At 39.3% G+C, this 19,477-nt stretch overlaps 1 protein-coding gene across 1 annotated transcript in view; it reads left to right on the forward strand.

The window, feature by feature from the left end:
• Positions 1-16,602: 16,602 nt before the first annotated feature.
• Positions 16,603-19,477, forward strand: part of C5H4orf51 (chromosome 5 C4orf51 homolog) — a 41,359-nt gene continuing 38,484 nt past the window's right edge. Inside the window, exon 1 of the mRNA XM_025386473.1 lies at positions 16,603-16,835. Within this exon, the coding sequence (XP_025242258.1) occupies positions 16,603-16,835 (233 nt within the window). The remainder of the gene's footprint in view (positions 16,836-19,477) is intronic.

Consider the following 19,477-nt stretch of genomic DNA (forward strand, 5'->3'; position numbering starts at 1 on the left):
GAGTCAGGGCTTGGGGCAACTAGATTAAAAACTCGGTAGCCAGTGAATGGAGAAGGCAGTGGGAGTAGGGGAAATCTATACCACTGGAAAAACACTTGTGAAGTCACAGCCCAGAAGCACAAGACCAATTAAAAGACTGATATTTAATTTTAAGATTATAAGACCCTTAAACCTTGCCATCATACCACCAGGGCTTTAATATTGTAACAGTGGATTACAGTTGTAAGAGCTGCCAGATACAGACTCTCTCTCTGAGGAGGAGTACTTAGGGAAGCCTCAAGTCAAGAGGAAAGACAAAAACAAGGATATGAGGAATTTGAAGGCTCTAGTACCTGCACCTATCCCAATATTAAAAACAGCTCAACTCCTAGCCAGACTAATTGCATCCTCACACTAAAAGCCTGTTTATTTCAGTGTCTGTTACCCAATAACATGTATTCATTTCAATAAAGGAATTACAAGGTATGCCAAGAAGCAAGAAAAGACATAATATGAAGAGACAGCAATCATCAGAACAAGACTCAGATATGGCATAGATGTTGGAATTATCAAACAGGGAATTAAAAATAACTGATTAATATACTAAGAAATCTAATGGAAAAATAGACAACATACAACAACTGATAGGTAATGTAAGCAAAGAGATGGAGACTTTATGAAGGAATCAAAAGGAAACGCTAGGAATTTCTGAAACTAACAAAAATTTAAAAAGGCTTCAATGAGTTCCTCAGTAGACTCGACATGGCCAAGGAAAAAGATCAGTGAGCTTAAAACGAGCCATTAGAAATTCATAAATTCAAATGCAAGATAAAAAAGAATAAAAGCATGGAACAGAACATTCAAGAACTGTTAGAAAATTCCCAAAGATACACAATTATGGAATACTAAAAGGAGAGAAAAGAAGAAATGTTTGAAGTAATGATGCCTGAAAACTATTCGAAATTAATGAGAGACACCAAACCACAGATCCAGAAAACTCAGTGAATACTAAACAGGATAAATAAACAACAACAACAAACCCACACATAACCATATATTTGAACTGCAGAAAACCAGACAAAAAGAATGCAGGCCATTCTCACGTGAACCAGAAAGTCTCAGTCATGATACTTCTCTCTGTCTTGTTCCTGCACCATTCTAGATTTTAACTCTTTCATAACTGTTTTTTATATGGACTATCAAGGGCCTTGCTAGCTTAAATTTTATCTCATTACCTTAGAGCTTTAGTTTCCACTTTAGCACTTCACAGTTTATTGGTTCCAAATTTTGGATTCCTGACAGAAATCTTCTGGTGGCAACAGAGGTCACTGAGGAATCTATGGGTAGGTTTCCCAGAATCAGTTGCTCACCTCAATCTGCATTTCAGGAGGTGGGATAATAAAGCATAAATATGGTTCCTGTTTATTCGTGAAGAACCGTTTGGAAAGCACTTTTTCTTGGGGTCGGTTGTTAAAACAGGCCGTGATGTGTACTTCCACCACAGAATAATAGGTAGATCAGTGAGTTCCAGAGGAATGAACTGATTTAAGCAGCCAGTATGACTTACAGTCAAACTTACCTCTCCTAGCTAGCGTTTACTCAGTGATCTCTCTGTGACATGGATTAGAAACAATTTGTTAAGAAAAATGTTTGGACTTTTTGTTTTTTGAGATAGGGTCTTGCTCTGTTGCACAGACTTGAAGTGCAATGGCACCATCACAGCTCATTGCAGCCTCAACCTCCTGGGCTCAAGTAATCCTCCCACCTCAACCTTCTGAGTGGCTAGGATTACAAGTGCATACCACCATGCCTGGCTAAATTTTTGTATTTTTAGTAGAGACAGGGTTTTGCCATGTTGGCCATGTTGGTCTTGAACTCCTGGACTCAAGCAATCCACCTGCCTTGGCCTCCCAAAGTCCTGGTATCACAGACATGAGTCACCGTGCCTGGCCTTTTTTTTTTTTTTTTTTTTTTTTCCATTTGTGGAAAAAAGACACAACATAGGCAGGGTGCAGTGGCTCACACCTGTAATCTTGGCACTTTGGGAGGCAAAGGTGGGAGAATCACCTGAGGCCACAGTTCGAGATTAGCCTGGACAACATGGCAAGAGCCCATCTATACACAAGATAAAGTAAAAATTAGTTGGGGTGTGGTGGCTCATGCCTGTAGTCCCAGCAACTTGGGAGGATGAAGTGGGGAGGATGGCTTGAGCCCAGGAGTTTGAGGCTGCAGTGAAATATGATCTCTGGACTACACTACAACCTGGACAACAAAGCAAGACTCTCTCTAGAAAACACACACAAACAATGTAACATTCACGCTTTCAATTTCCAAGTATACAAGAGCATCAACCACATGCATATTGTGCAATAGATGCCCAGAACCACCCCCACCCTGCATGACTGAAATGCTCTAGCCACTGAACAAACTTCCCACTGCTTTCGTCCCCCAGCCCTTGGCAACCACCATTCTATTTTCTACTTCTATGAGTTTGACTATTTTAACCACCTCATATAAGTGGAATCATGCAGTATTTGTCTTTTGTGACTGGCTTATTTCATTTAGCATAACATCCTCTAGGTTCATCCATGTTGTGACCTATGACAGGATTTCATTTTTGAGGCTGAATAATATTTCATTGTTTGTCCATACCACATTTTCTTTATCCTTTTATCTGTCAATAAACAGGCTGCTTTCACCTCTTGACTGTCATGAATGGTGCTACAAATGTGAATAATGCTGGGTGTGCAAATACATCTTTGAAACCTTATCTTTGACTCTTTTGGATATATACCTAGAAGTGGAATTGCTGGATGTATTACTCTGTTCTCATGCTGCTATAAATAACTGCCCAAGACTGGCTAATTTATAAAGGAAAAAGGTTTAATTGACTCACAGTCTCACATGGCTGGGGAGGCCTCAGGAAACTTACAATCGTGGTGGAAGGGAGACCAAACACATCTCTCTTCACATGATGGCAGCAAGGAGAAGTGCCGGGCAAAGAAGGAAAAGCCCCTTATAAAACCATCAGATATTGTGAGAACTCACTCACTATCACGAGAACAGCAGCATGGGGGTAACCACTCCCATGATTCAATTACCTCCTACCAGGACCCTTCCAGGACACGTGGGGATTATGGGAACTACAATTCAAAATGAGATTTGAGAGGGGACACGGCCAAACCATATCACTGGATCAATATGGTAGTTCTATTTCTAATTTTTGAGGAACCTCCATACTGTTTTGCATAATAGCTGCATCATTTTACATTCCCAACAGTGTACCAGAATTCCAGTTTCCTCACATTCTCACCTACAGTTTCTGTAACTTTTTTTTTTTTTTTTTTTGAGACGGAGTTTCACTCTTGTTGCCCAGGCTGGAGTGCAATGGCACGATCTCGGCTCACTGCAACCCCTGCCTCCCGGGTTCAAGCGATTCTTCTGCCTTGGCCTCCCAAGTAGCTGGGATTATAGGTGCCCATCACCACGCCTGGCTAATTTTGTATTTTTTGTAGAGACGGGGTTTCTCCATGTTGGTCAGACTGGTCTCGAATTCCTGACCTCAGGTGATCCGCCTGCCTCGGCCTCCCAAAGTGCTGGAATTACAGGCATGAGCCACCACGCCTGGCCTACTGTCTGTAACTCTTACCATTACTTTCTGTTTTGGTAGTGGCTATCCTAAAGGGTGTGAGGTGATATCTCACCGATGGCTTTGACTTACATTTCCTGGATGATTAGTAATGTTGAGCATGTTTTTATATGCTTAATGCCCATTTGTATATTTTCTTTGGATAAATGTCTAAGTCCTTTGCTCATTTATTAATCAAGTTATTGTTTTTTTGTTACAAAGTTGTAGAAGTTCTTTATATATTCTGAATATTGACCCCTTGTCAGATATATGGTTTGCACATAGACCTTTAAGTTATTATTATTATTCCTGCTCTTCCCTTATAAAGTTATCAGTCTATTTAATTCTAGAAATGTCATTGTTTCCTAGAGATCTGCTACACATACTACATCTTTATTCCAAATCAAGAATCTGAGAAATCACATTACCTCTTTTGCAAAACCAGTGATGTTACTGTTTCCAGAAACTTTCTTCCCACTAGTTCCAGTCATTTGGGGCTCTTGAAATAATAGAGGACACAAAAACCATTTTTCTCAATGAATCTCAGAACATTTTATTGCCTGTCATATATTATTGCTGTTGTTATGCCTTGATTGTGTCCCTCCTCCCAAAAAATATGTTGAATTCTAACCTCCAGTACCTCAGAGTATGATCTTATTTGGGAATAAGGTTGTTGCAGATGTAATTAGTTAAGATGCAGTCATGCTGGAGTAGGGTGGGCCTCTAATCCAGTAGGACTGGTGTCCTTGTAAGAAGGCAACATGTGGCAAAGAAACCCAGGGAAAATGTCATGTGATGATGAAGGCAGACATTGGAGTGATGCAGCCGGCTGCCAGTCAAAGAACACCAAAGGTTGCCAGCAAACACCAGAAACTAGGAAGAGGCAAAGGAGGATTCCCCTATAGGTTTCAGAGGGAGCATGGCCCGGCCACCACCTTGCTTTCAGACTTTCAGCCTCCACAACTGAGAGAGAATAAATTTCTGTTGTTTTATGCCATCTAGTTTGTGGTACTTTTTAATGGCAGCCTTTTTGCTTCTGTTTATATTCCACAATTTATACCATATCTTGGCCTTAAACTCAGTATTGGGCTTTGAATATTCCAAATACTTAAATAGACATTTTTCCAAAGAAGGTATACAAATGGCCAATAAGCGTACAAAAAGATGCTCAACATTACTAATCATGAGAAAAATGTAAGTCAAAGCCATAGTGAGATATTGAGATCTCACCTCACACCCTTTGGGATAGCCACTACCAAAACAGAAAGTAATGGTAACAGTTACAGAAATTGTTGGTAAGGATGTGAAGAAATTGGAACCCTGGGGAACTAATAACAGCTGTCAAACTATCTGAGCCTGCCTCAGAGAGAGAAACCTCTACAAAGATTTTATCCCTGCCAATCCCCACTGCCCAAATAAGAATATATTCTTTCACCTCCCGATTCTGCTTCCCTGAGCACCTTGGAAACCCATAAAGTGAAAGGAACACATGAGATTCCCGGTGTTTCTCTTATCTGGGTACTTTGCTTCCTTTTATATCCCATGATTTGTACCACATCTTGGCCTTAAATTCAGTATTGGGCTTTGAATATTCCAAATACCTAAATTTTACAAGTCTGAGAGGTTGAGTTCCCTTATAAGAGGGACTCAGGAAATTTTAGAGACACTCTAAAAAAATTAGCGATGAGCAACAAAAAAGCCATTATGAAATGTTTGGCCACTCAAGCTATTCCGCCTTGAGGAGATAATGTCTGACACTCACCAAAGAGGGGGTAAAAGGCATAGTATATAAACTGTTCTGCTATTATAAAACTCATTTCAGTTCTATTCAACTTTTTATAACGTGCATTCACCTTCTCTAGCATCAAGCTCTATTATATGGCATTTACATTACAGATTTTTAGCTCAAAATAGTATCTTAATAATTTGCTCAAAAATTGTCTCAAAACAACAACAGATATTTCACTACACATAATTTACCTACTTTCCAATATCAAGAAACTATACCCAGGGAAATTTGTATGCTCTTTATGCTGCCTTTTTACACAGTTTTCTACTTAAATGGCTCTTGATTAGTGAATTAATCCTAAGCAGGGTGGCAGGAGGAAATGTCATTGGTATAGAGTATATTATTCAAATGTATTTGTAGAAAGTAGACCAGGCCGGGCGTGGTGGCTCATGCCCGTAATCTCAGCACTTTGAGAGGCTGAGGTGGGCAGATCACTTGAGGTCAGAAGTTCGAGACCAGACTGGCCAACATGGTGAAACCCTGTCTCTACTAAAAATACAAAAATTAGCCATGCGTGGTGGCAGGTGTCTGTAATCCCAGCTACTCAGGAGGCTGAGGCAGGAGAGTTGAGTTGCTTGAACCTGGGAGGCAGAGGCAGCGAGTGGCGATCGTGCCACTGCACTCCGGCTTGAGCAACAGAGCGAGACTCCATATCAAAAAAAGAGAAAGTAGATCAGTATGGCAGGAAATAAATGATGCTGTTCAGTGGCCCAAGGCAGATGCACAATAAATATTTATGGAATGAATGGATGAATGAACAAATTCTGAGCAAAGTTAATATGTAGACACAGAGACAAAGAGACAAAGCCATAGATTAAACAGTCCCTTCAAAGAGTGACAAATCAAAGTGCAGTAATATATTGAATTAATGCAATTTTCCAAATACCCTAAAATGGCATTTGTCAGGATACCCACATTTTTGTAAAACAAAACATTGCATCTCTTAGCTCAAAGCATCTCTCAGTGTACCTCTGGAAATTCAGAAACAGGTATGTAAATAGCAGTGCACATTATAAATCTGCCACCATGCAGACTAAATGTCCAAAGGATATGGGGTGAAGTATTAACCTCAGTCGTTCTAGGATCGTCTGTTCCCAGGTCTTGGCACATTCTTTCTGTGCATCTTTAAACTTTTGGATTCCAAATCAGCACATAGTGAGAAAAGAGACAAGGAGAGTCAAACTTGGATATGTATTTGACTAAGCCACCAACATAGGCAAATAAACTCCCCATGGTAAATAGGGAGGGAATGAAGGGTCTGTCTGTTAAACTTCAAGAAGATTTATCATCTGGTCTCTGTTCACCAACATTCATACATTACCTATTTTAGCAACTTTATTTCATGGCTTTCTCCACCCTCTAACATGAGGTTCTGGGGAGAATTCAACTTATTTAAAGCTATGAGGAGTTCATCTATTATTTGTCTTCAAGCATTGAGAAACTGTAATTCACTAGGATTAATTCCTCTTTAACAGAGAACTTTTTTGGACTCCAGTTAGCAAATATGCCATGGGTGATAGCCTTCTAGAATATTTCCTCTGAGTTTGAATAATTTCTGGGGTTGTGAGGGTTTTGCATGTTAATATTTAATTGATAATATTTGATGTGTGGTTCTTAAACTTGGTTTCAGAATCTTCAAAGTATTTCAATGATGCATGTAACAAGAGACTGTACACTTCTTTCCTGTAAACAAGTCTACAGACCTCAGCTTGGGAACACAAGGCAATTTGCATTAAAAATAAATAAAGAATGTCATTCTTTGGTCTTTCTCTGCTGGACTCATTTATTAGGTCATGATTAGGAGCTTCTTTGAATATGAAATCCAGTCACATATGGGTTGTCAGAGATGCTTTTGGACTGTTCTAAGAAAAAAGGGAAAAGTCAGCAAGCGTAGGAGCAGAGAAAGCCAGGGTAGAGAGAGGTGGAGGGTGACAGATAGATGGAGTATTCACTAGGCAAGAGTCCAGACTTCGCCGCCATGTTTCCTGAGTTTCAACCCCAGTTCTACTGCTTCCTAGCAATGTGACTTTGGGTAAACTTTTTATGGATCAGTTTCTTCCTCTGCAAAATTAGGGCAATAATGGTGCCTTTCTCATAGCGTTGCTGTGAGGATTAAATGAATGTTAAAGTCTAAGAAACTTGCCTGGGAAGTGAAGTAATCTGCTTCTATATTTACCTATTATTATTATTATTATAATAATATACATGAGACTCAGGTTAAACAAGAATACTTTTAAATATCTTTTAAGACATCCTTCTAAATGACTTTTGCTTTTCCCAATAATGTTTTGCATATAACAGACTGAGATTGATGTACAGGGAGAATTGTATAGGACTGGCTTACTTTTATACTACAGGAAAGATGGGCCAGCTCCACTTGTGAGTCAACTTTCCCCACTCCCTCCTTGGGTGACCTGACAAAATCAGCTATTACTACGTGCTGTTTATCTCAGGGTTACCACTAGGAAATGCATGAAGCCTTGACCATTGTTATGAATCTTTTTTTTTTTTTTTTTTTTTTGAGACAGGATCTCGCTCTGTCACCCAAGCTGGAGTGCAGTGGCCTGATCTCAGCTCTCTGTAGCCTCGAGCTCCCAGGCTCGGGTGATCCTCCCACCTCACTCCCCCGAGTAGCTGGGACTACAGGCATGCGCCACCGTGCCCCGCTAATTTTTGTGTTTTTTTGTAGAGAGGGGGCTTTGCCATGTTACCCAGGCTGGTCTCCAACTCCTGGGCTCAAGCGATCTGCCCACCTTGGCCTCCCAAAGTGCTGAGATTACAGGCATAAGCCACCGTGTTGGGCTTTGATTATTTTTTAGCTTCAATTATTATGAGCCCTTTGGCTTATTTGCCTGAGAGTGTGCGGCACAATTTGTGGACTATTTCATCACAGGTGTTTATGAATAGACAGGGTTTCCCTGAAAAAGAACAACCATTCAAGTTTCTTCATATGTATACCTTGGTTTTTTCCTCCGTGGACTCATATTCTTTCCACCCTATTTTCCTATTCTCTATTCCCCACCCATTTTACACACACACACACACACACACACACACACACAAAAGAACTGTATACCTTATTTTCTCCTTCCTCTGATTACTGGACCCAGAACTAAAAGGAAAGTTAGTTTAAGAAGTATCATATTTGATTGAATTGATTCCAATCTCTATGCCTTAGAGGATTTTTTTCCCTCAAGGCCTAGACTCTAGAAGAAAGTGGAAAAGTAAATGCAAACCCAAAAGATTTTTTGCAAGATTTGAGTGATTGATTATGATATGGCTTGGATATTTGTTCCCTCCAAATCTCAGGTTGAAATGTGATCCCCAAAGTTGGAGGTCAGGCATCCTGGGAGCTGTTTGGGTCATGGGGGCAGATCCCTCATGAATGGCTTAGAGTCTGCCCTGCCATAATCAGTTCACAGGGTATCTGGTTGTTGAAAATAGTCTGGGACCTACCCCCGCTTCTTTCTCTTGCTCCTTGTCTCATCATGTGACGTGCTTGCTCTCCCTTCCACTTCCACCATGAGTGAAACTTCCTGAAGCCTCACCAGAAGGAGATGCCAGCACTATGCTTCTTGTACAGTCTGCAGAACCACGAGCCAATTAAGTCTCTTTTCTTTATAAATTACTCAGCCTCAGGTATTCCTTTATAGTAACATAAAATAGCCTCATACAGATTATATGTTGATACATTCAATTTGCTTTAATTTTTGTAAATAACATTTTGACTCTGATTTTAAGTACCTATATTCATTGTAAAATTTTTTAAAAAATAAAAGAATAGCCGGGCGCGGTGGCTCAAGCCTGTAATCCCAGCACTTTGGGAGGCCGAGACGGGCGGATCACGAGGTCAGGAGATCGAGACCATCCTGGCTGACAGGGTGAAACCCCGTCTCTACTAAAAAATACAAAAAACTAGCCGGGCGAGGTGGCGGGCGCCTATAGTCCCAGCTACTCGGAAGGCTGAGGCAGGAGAATGCCGTGAACCCGGGAGGCGGAGCTTGCAGTGAGCTGAGATCCGGCCACTGCACTCCAGCCTGGGCGGCAGAGCGAGACTCCGTCTCAAAAATAAATAAATAAATAAATAAATAAATAAATAAATAAATAAATAAAAGAATATAGGATGTAAACATCGTGTATTTTTCCATTCAGCTAAAATAAGTATTAACATTTATATATAACCTTCTAGGCCTTTTCTTCTAAAATACACAAACACACACACACCTTTTATTAAGTGAAATTGGGTTCACAACATATACACCGTTGATCACCAGTTTCAGTTTTCAAATGGTAAACAGAACCAAAAATAAATTTCAGGAAAGCAATGAAAAAAGATCCTTCCTTTTGGTCTTTTCCTCACTAATTTTATCAATTTCCTTTTCTCGTTACTTTGCAGTTTCCCCTTCTTTTATTTCCATCAAGTCTTATTGCAACTGGTTCCTTGTATCCCATGTCTTTTAAGCCATCTACTACTCAGTTTTTGATAAGTTCCTAAAAATTTCCAAATCACACAGTTGGTCAGTAAGTATGGAGAAATTATCCAAGATCAAGGACTAAGAATTAATACCATTGTAATTGACAGACTCAAACAGTTATTCACTGTTAACTCCTTATGTGTACTCATTAAGGTGCGTAGCCACACTCATCCAAATATCAGAACTTAGCACCTTATGGGGAGGAGATGGATTCAGTCTGAGATGGAAATTTCAGCTTCCTTGGGGTTTTTTTCTCAAGGGAATTCTGCTTTCTCTGGTCTTTATCTGGTATCTTCCTAGGTTTCATCTTGTGATGGTATTAATAAGCTTCTGCCTTCACAGGATATAGCCTGACGTATCTAGTCTGTGGTGATAGAAATTGAAATAGTGGTTACCAGCTGTGTTTTGTGCATGTGTATGTGTGTGTGCGTGTGTGTGTGCACGTGCACATGTGTGCATGTGTGTGTGTGCTGTTTTAACTGGAAAGGGACACAGAGCAACATTTTAGCATGCTGAATATGGGTCATAGTTACACAGGTAAGGGCATATGTAAAATATATGTGTGTACTTTGCTGTTTGATGTTATCTCTAAATTTTTTTTTAACAAAATACGGCTTGATCCACCCTTTTGGCAGGCTGTCAGTACTTTAAGCTAGTGATCTAGTCAAGATCTAGCAACTTTCAGAAACTGCAGACCAGCCATTGTGTCAGCTATAGAGACTTCTGGCCTCTCCTGTTACTGGGTTCTTCTGTAGAATAGAAATCCTCAGAGATGCTTCTGACAAAAGGAGTTTTGTGGTCAAATAAGTTTAAGAAATGCTGCATAATCTAGGCCACTTTGCAAGATGCACAATGCAAACAGACCTTAAAGGCTCTGAGAAGTCTTACAACAAAAAACATGTTTATCCCAAATTGTTCTAAACTTACTTACCGTGAAACCCTTTTCATTAATACCTATTGACATCTCATTAGAATAATCAGCTTGTGTTCAGAGAGAAGCCTAGTCAGTGCCAGGTCACCAAAGGCTCCCATGCACCAGGTGAAATGAACACCCCCTGCTAGTTTTATTTGGTATGAGGTCACTCAGTAAGCTCCTATTTTCACAAAATCATGCTCACAACCCAGAGTCTGTTGTCACAGTGCTCTTGATTTTTTTGTCATACTTAACACACTGATGAATAAACAATACAGCTTGCCATAAATCAGTTACAAAAGGGAAGTTTTTAGTGCAGATTTTCCAACCTGGAAGTCAGACCATAGAAGTCAGTGTCCGTGAGAAGGAAAGTATCTAATAAAACATCAGAACAAAGAATGATCATGAGGTCCTCTAGAATTATTATAGATTAAATACCTATGATAATAAATTCAATTAGTCTGTTCACTTATTCTCTCATTTGAAGTACAATTTATTATTTTATTTTGTTTTTATTTTATTTTTTGAGACAGAGTCTCACTCTGTCACACAGACTGGAGTGCTGTGGCATGATCTCGGCTCACTGCAACCTCCGCCTCCTGGGTTCAAGCGATTCTCCTGCCTCAACCTCCTGAGTAGCTGGGATTACAGGTGCATGCCACCACGCCCAGCTAATTTTTTTGTATTTTAATAGAGACGTGGTTTCACCATGTTGCCCAGGCTGGTCACAAACTCCTGAACTCAGGCAATCTGCCTGCCTCGGCCTCCCAAAGTGCTAGGATTACAGGTGTGAGCCACTGCGACCAGCCAGTACAATTTATTTTTAACAGATTTGTTCAACATCTAGTGGACTGCTGAACTAAGTCATAATTCCATCTAAACCCAAGAGTCGACATTTTCCCTTAAGTTTGGCTACTTTTGGTTTTTGAGGTTATAATTGTTGAAATGATATCATAACTGATTATGGGAAAAGTAAAATATTATAGAGGCAGGAAAGTGATAACAAAGCACACTGATACTATAATGCATTTTTAAAAGACCTTATTTTATTCCATATTCATTTATAGACTAACACATACTTTGAGAAGAAGATTTTTAAATTTTTTTTACAAACAATCTTCACAATTTTGTCCATTTATTTTCCTGTGTCAAAACAATACATACTGCTGGCAGAGTTCTCCTCAAGCAGCCACTACCTGATAACGAATGGGTTAGAAAGACCTGGACAGCCCAGTGTTCCTTTCTCTCCTTCACTCTTTATCTTCATAGTCTTTTTTAAAAAAAGTAGAGATAGGGTTTTACTCTGTTGCCCAGGCTGGACTCAAACTCTTAGGCTCAAGTGATCCTCCCATCTCAGCCTCCTAAGTAACTGGGACTACAGATGTGTGCCGCCACCCCTGGCTTCTGTCATCTTTTTATCTAATCTGGATTTCTCCAAAAAGTCTTCAACTCCATGATAAAAAGCAGCTAAGCCTGCCAACATCTGCCTAATTCTTTTTCTAGGGCAAATGTGCTTATGTTCCAAATTTCAACATTTTAAGGAAGAAACCATAAGGAAACATACTAACAAGTATTTGCAAATAATCTCATTCTCAGAGAAACATACCATATAGTGTGTCAGCCTGACTTTAAAAGACTTTAAATTCAATCCCTGGAGCAGTGTCTGTCACCTGCATTCAAAGACCAGTTGCAGCAGAATCATGGAACAATATAAAAATGCAGATCCCGGGGCTTTACCTCAGACCTACAGTCTCTGAAGATAGAGCTGAGAGTTCTGCCGGTTTAATGGGCCCTATTGGTGCTGATTAAATCCTCTATCGAAATTCTTTTTTTCAGCACTTAATGATAGCTCCACTTGCAGAGTTGCTAATTGGCACTTCTGATTGGAGTGAAGCGGGGAATGTACATGGCATCTGTGTCTATAAAGAATACCGAGGGTTACTTGAATGAGCAATGGGGGTTGAGAACTACTGCACCAACAGTTAATTTTAAAAAAGAACAAACAGCCGTGCGCGGTGGCTCACACCTGTAATCCCAGCACTTTGGGAGGCCAAGGCAGGCGGATCACGAGGTCAGGAGATCGAGACCATTCTGACTAACACGGTGAAACCCCGTCTCTACTAAAAATACAAAAAATTAGCCCGGCGCGATGGCGGGCGCCTGTAGTCCCAGCTACTCCGGAGGCTGAGGCAGGTGAGTGGTGTGAACCCGGGAGGTGGAGCTTGCAGTGAGGCAAGATTGCGCCACTGCACTCCAGCCTGGGCAACAGAGCGAAACTCTGGCTCAAAAGAAAAAAAAAAAAAACAAACGTTGAGAGAGTAATTTCATTTTGATTTGCCAATGAATTGCTTTTTAATCTGGAGAAGTGAAGATGGGCAAACATAATAATCAGATTTACAGTAATTATTAGTGAAGGATGGAGGGATTCAAGTGAATAGAAGATCAAATGCTATGACTTCTCAACGTAAAAAAGTTCACGGTGGCATTTCCATGACCTTAATTCTCTCTCTCTCTCTCTCTCTTTTTAAAGAGGAAATGTGCTTTTTAAGCATTTCAATAGCTTTTGGGGGAGCAGGTGGTTTTTGGTTACGTGCATAAGTTCTTTAGTGGTGATTTCCGAGATTTTGGTGCACTCATCACCTGAGCAGTATACACTGTGCCCAATGTATCATCTTTTATCCCTCACCTGCCTCCCACCATTGCCCCAGAGTCCCCAAAGTCCATTATATAATTCTTATGTTTTTGTGTCCTCATAGGTTAGTTTCCACTTATGAGTGAGAACATATGATGTTTGGTTTTCCATTCCTTAGTTACTTCACTTAGAATAATGGCCTCCAACTCCATCCAGGTTGCAGTAAATGCCATTACTTCGTTCTTTTTTATGGCTGGGTAGTATTCCCTGGTATCTATATATACCACATTTTCTTTATCTACTCTTTGGTTAATGGGCATGTAGACTGGTTCCATATTTTTGCAATTGCAAATTGTGCTGCTATAAACATGCGTGTGCACGTGTCATTTTCATATAATGACTTCTTTTCCTCTGGATAGATACCCAATACTGGGATTTCTGGATCAAATGGTAGTTCTACTTTTAGTTAAGGAATCTCCATACTGTTTTCCATAGTGGTTGTACTAGTTTACATTCCTACCAGCAGTATAAAAGTGTTCCTTTTTCACCACATCCATGCCACCATCTATTTTTTTTTTATTTTTAAGTTATGGCCATTCTTGCAGGAGTAAGGTGATACCTCATTTTGATTTGCATTTCTCTGATAATTAGTGATGTTGAGCATTTTTTCATATGTTTGTTGACCATTTGTATGTCTCCTTTTGAGAATTGTTTATTCATATGCTCAGTCTACTTTTTGCTGGGATTCTTTGTTTTTTTTTCTTGCTGATTTGTTTGAGTTCCTTCTCAATTCTGGATAGTCCTTTGTCTAGAACAAAGGACTTTGTTGCAAACTTTGCATGGTTTGCAAATATTTTCTCCCACTCTGTGGGTTGTCTGTTTACTCTGCTGATTATATCTTTTGCTGTGCAGAAGCTTTTTAGTTTCATTAGATCCCATCTGCTTAACTTTGTTTCTGTTGCATTTGCTTTTGAGTTCTTGGTCATGAAGTCTATGCCTAAGCCAATGTCTAGAAGAGTTTTTCCTATGTTATCTTCTAGAATTGTTATGGTTTCAGGTCTTAGATTTAAGTCTTTGATCCATCTTGAGTCGATTTTTTTATAAGGTGAGAGACGAAGATCTAGTTTCATTCTTCTACATGTGGCTTGCCAATTATCCCTGCACCATTTGTTGAATAGGGTGCCCTTTCCCCACTTTATGTTTTTGTTTGCTTTGTTGAAGATCAGTTGGCTATAAGTATTTGGCTTTATTTCTGGGTTCTCTATTCTGTTCAATTGGTCTATGTGGCTATTTTTATACCAGTACCATGCTGTTTTAGTAAGTATAGCCTTGTAGTATACTTTTAAGATGGGTAATGTGATGCTTCCAGATTTGTTCATTTTGCTTAGTCTTGCTTTGGTTACACAGATTTTTTTTTATTCCATATGAATTTTAGGGTTGTTTTTCTACTTCTGTGAAGAATGATGATGGCATTTTGATGGAAATTGCATTGAATTTATAGATTGTTTTTGTCAATATGGTCATTTTCACAATATTAATTCCACCCATCCATGAGCAAGGGATGTTTTTCCATTTGTTTGTGTTATATATGACGTCTTTCAACAGTGTTTTGTAGTTTTCCTTGGAGAGATCTTTTTTTTCTTTTTTTGAGGTGGAGTCTCGCTCTGTCACCCAGGTTGGAGTGCAGTGGCACGATCTCAGCTAACTGCAAGCTCCGCCTCCCAGGTTCACGCCATTCTCCTGCCTCAGTCTCCTGAGTAGCTGGGACTACAGGTGCCCACCACCACGCCTGGCTAATTTTTTGTACTTTTTAGTAGAGATGGGGTTTCACCGTGTTAGTCAGGATGGTCTCAATCTCGTGACCTTGTGATCTGCCTACCTTGACCTCCCAAAGTGCTGAGTTACAGGCGTGAGCCACCGTGCCCATCCTCCTTGTAGAGATCTTCCGTCTCCTTTGTTAGGGGTATTCCTAAGTATTTTATTTATTTATTTATTTATTTTTGCAACTGTTATAAAAAGGGTTGAGTTCTTGATTTGATTCTCAGCTTGGTTGCTGTTGGTGTATAACAGTGCTACTGATTTGCGTACATTGATTTTGTATCCTGAAACTTTACTGAATTCATTTATTAGATCTAGAAGGTTTTTGGATAAGTCTTTAGGATTTTCTAGGTATATGATCATGTCATCGGTGAACAGCAACTGTTTGACTTCCTCTTTACTGATCTGGATGTCCTTTATTTCTTTCTCTTGTCTGATTGCTCTGGCTAGGCCTTCCAGTACTATGTTGAATAGAAGTAGTGAAAGTGGGCATCCTTTTCTTTTTCCAGTTCTCAGGAGGAATGCTTTCAACTTTTCCCCATTCAGTATAATGTTGGCTGTGGGTTTTTCATAGATGGCTTTTAATATTTTGAGGTACGTCCCTTCTTGCCAATTTTGCCTCAAGTTTTAATCCTAAAGGGATGCTGGATTTTGTCAAAAGTTTTTTCTGCGTCCATGACCTTAATTCTTAACCCTGGCTGCTCTTTAGAATCCTCCAGGATTAAGCTTTAAACAAATAGTGATGCCTGGGCCCTGCTCCACATCAACTAAATCAGAATCTCTGTGGTGGGGGCCTGGAGTCCTGCTTATTTTAACAGCTTCCAGGGTGACTAGTGTGCAGCCAGCCAGAGCACCACTACTCTGTGACATATGAGAAGCTGTTGAGTCACCTGCTATTGTTGACATTACAGGCAGTTCATGTTCTCTTCCAGACACTTGGAGGTCTTTAGGAGAAGTGAATGCTTGGCACTGTTCTTTCATCTCATTTCCACTTCTTGAACCACCATCATTAGGAATTACTGCTTTATTTGTGATAGCAGTAAAACACAAATAATTTTGCCACCTGCTTTCTTGCCAGAATTATGAAGCAGCATATTTCTTAGAGCAAAATCCAGAAAGTTATATAACTTACAAATTTATTAGTTAAAATTTGCCTCCCTCGGGAGGCAAGGGGGTAGCATTTGTGGAATTTTGTGATCTGTTGCTTGGCAACTATATCTAAGACAGTTAAGCTTCTGCACTCTGTGAACTGTTGAGTCACAAAGTTTGGTGAGCCCAGTCAATTGCTTCCTGCTACTAGAAGGAAATTAATTCTTCATTATGCAGAGGACTTGACAAGTTTTCATCCAGAGCAGGCCATTCGTAGTTATGTCACACTTCTTCTACTTGACTCCACAAATTCTTCTGCCCTTTAGCCCTCTTACTTCTCAAGAGTTTGATCTGATCAGACGCAAGGCTGGAGCATCTTGGCAGGATGAAACACGATGGTCAGATTCTTCCATGACAACATACATAGGCAGTTACCGGAAAAAACAACTGGACAAGTCCACATGCAGCCAATTTTCTTTTAGAGCAGGACAGCATCAGCCTGAGTGTAAACAGTAAGATTTCTTTGTAATTTGCACCTGGATATATCACTATAAATAGACAAGAGTGCCCTTAGAAGAAAGATGTATTATAGACCCTGAAAGACTTCATAGACTTTAACCCTCTGTATTTTCTTTTGTAAATGTCAGCAGGAAGAAGAGCTAAATGTCAGTGACCAGCTGAAATTATGATCCTATTCTCTATTTAGTATCCCTAAAATTATATATAACTGCCTACTCCTGAAAGGATATGGATATGAATATTTGACTAAATTTTGGGTATTTGGAGTTATCTTTTCAGCAAAAAGGTGCTCCTGAGAATTTCGCTTTGTTTCTTGTTTGGTTTCTGGCTTTCAGGGGCTTAGAAGTTCCTTCAGAGCAGGAAGAAATTGACGAAATCCTTCCCTATTCCCTACCTGTGGTTATTGCATTTTCTGAGTGTTTACTGTAAGCCAGGCCCTATGATAAGCCCAAAATCAAAAAAATTAATTTCAGCTTATAAAGTGACTATAGAAATAACTAATCAGCACAAAGAAAGGAGATTTTTTGGGTGTCTGGTGAGGGAGGGAGTGTTGTATGTCTGAAGAGAGCTCAGTAAAACAAGTTTCCTCCAAGCTGGTTTGACAGGCAGGTGAGGTGGGGAATGGAAAAGCACAGTGCATGGAGAAAGAACCATTTAGCCCCAAACACCACTAAGGAGCTGCCAGGAGCTAAGTACATTTGAGAAAGTATAAGTGGGGATGTGGAAAAATATCAGGACTTGTTATTAAATCTATCCCTCTGTATATATTAATTGGTAAGTATTTTATCCAAATTCTTGGAATCTATTTGATAATCAGTTGAATTATTAACCTCAACTTCAGATGTCAGCAATAACCCACATAATACCCTGATAAATATTAGTTATATTTCCATCCAGGCTTTTCCAAATCATCAAAACAAGTGCTTAAAGTTAAAATGTCTCAGAAAGACTTCCCAATTGGGTGCCTTGCCTGGTTTAGTCCAACAAACTATAATTTCTGCATTTTAAAAATATCTCTCAAGTATATTGGCACTTAATTAGCTTTGGACATCCCTTTGCTAATTCTGTGATACTTGAGGTTCCTCTTGGCCAGGTAGTGGAGTTGTCTTAGTCATTTTCTGCTTCTACAACACAATACCACAGACTGGGTAAATTATAAATAATAGAAGTTTATTTGGCTCATGGTTATTGGAGAACGAGAAGTCCAAGAACACGGTACCAGCATCTGGTGAGGATGCAATAAGATGATCATCTTATCGCAGAGGGTGAAAGGTGGAAGAGAGCACTTGCAACAGAGAGAGATACCGAAACTGAACTTGCTTTGTAACAGCCTCCTCTTGAGATAACTAACCTGCTTATATTATTAATCTATTTGTGAAGGTTCCACACTTATGACCCAATCACCTCTTATTAGGCCCTACCTCCCAAAGCTATTGCATTGGGGATTAAATTTCTAACACATGAACTTTTGAGTGACACACTCAAACCATAACAGGAGTCTTTAAGCACTGCTGAGGTCCTTTTTGAAAATAGTGTTTGAAAGAAAGGTGGTATCCAAACAGATCCATTTACCAGAGTAGGAAAAAAGGTACTATACTTAATAACTGAAAAAAATGCAGGAATAGGACATCTGTTGAAAATGTATAGAACATCTGTTGAAAATGTATAGAACTTTGAATTTTTTCCTATTCAGAGAGTGATCATTATGTGAATCATTCCAACCAAGGCGGCCTGTGACATTGCAAAACACAAAAGGGCATGGGCTTGTGAGGTTCACTGTTTTTGGAACCTCAGAAATGTAAATACATTCTTTGCACAACTATTGCTTATTCTATTAGACGCTAAGAAGCAGCAAGTGTTATAAATGAAGATGAAGTACAGATTGAGCTCATTTTGAAAGTACTGATTATATTCTAAATTTGCTTTGTTTTTAATCTTTTTCATGGCTAATTTTAGTCCCAAGGACAAATGTCTTTTTAAGTTCTGAGCAAAAGCTATTTGATTAAAATTCCATAAGGCTATAGAGGGACATTCTACATCACTGTAAAATCAGAATGGTCCAAGGAGAATTATTGGGACAAAACATAAAATGACTGATCATATAAAGTGGGTTAAGTCAAGAAAGTATTAAAATACACAAAACATTATACATTATACTTTCTACTCATCATATTTATTTACCACATACATTGAATATTCATATTGTATGAGATAGAAAAAACTTGGTAAAAGTCTTGATCATTTGGTTCTGAACCAGTTTTAACTGCAGATATGTAAATTTATAAATATAATCAAAAGGATTCTGAATTTGGAGAATGGAGATTAGTGTGATACAGACCTTAAGCTATTATGAAATATTGTCATCAATCCCAGTTGTCTGCCAAGGTTAAAATAAGGGAAGGGTCACATTTTGGAATTCCTAAGACAGGAATGTGGCTCAAGTATAAAATATTAAGTCTTGATTCTTTCTGTATTCAAGACAAGGAATGAAATGGCATATAAATTGGGAAGTAAGAACTAAAACTGTCTTTGTTTGCAGATGACACTATCATCTACATAGAAAATCTGAAAGAATCAGAAAAAAAAAAAAAAAAAATCCCAGAACTAATAAGCTATTACAGCAAGATTGCAGAAT

Source organism: Theropithecus gelada, chromosome 5 (genome assembly GCF_003255815.1).
Source record: "Theropithecus gelada isolate Dixy chromosome 5, Tgel_1.0, whole genome shotgun sequence".
In the NCBI taxonomy this organism is placed as follows: domain Eukaryota; kingdom Metazoa; phylum Chordata; class Mammalia; order Primates; family Cercopithecidae; genus Theropithecus; species Theropithecus gelada.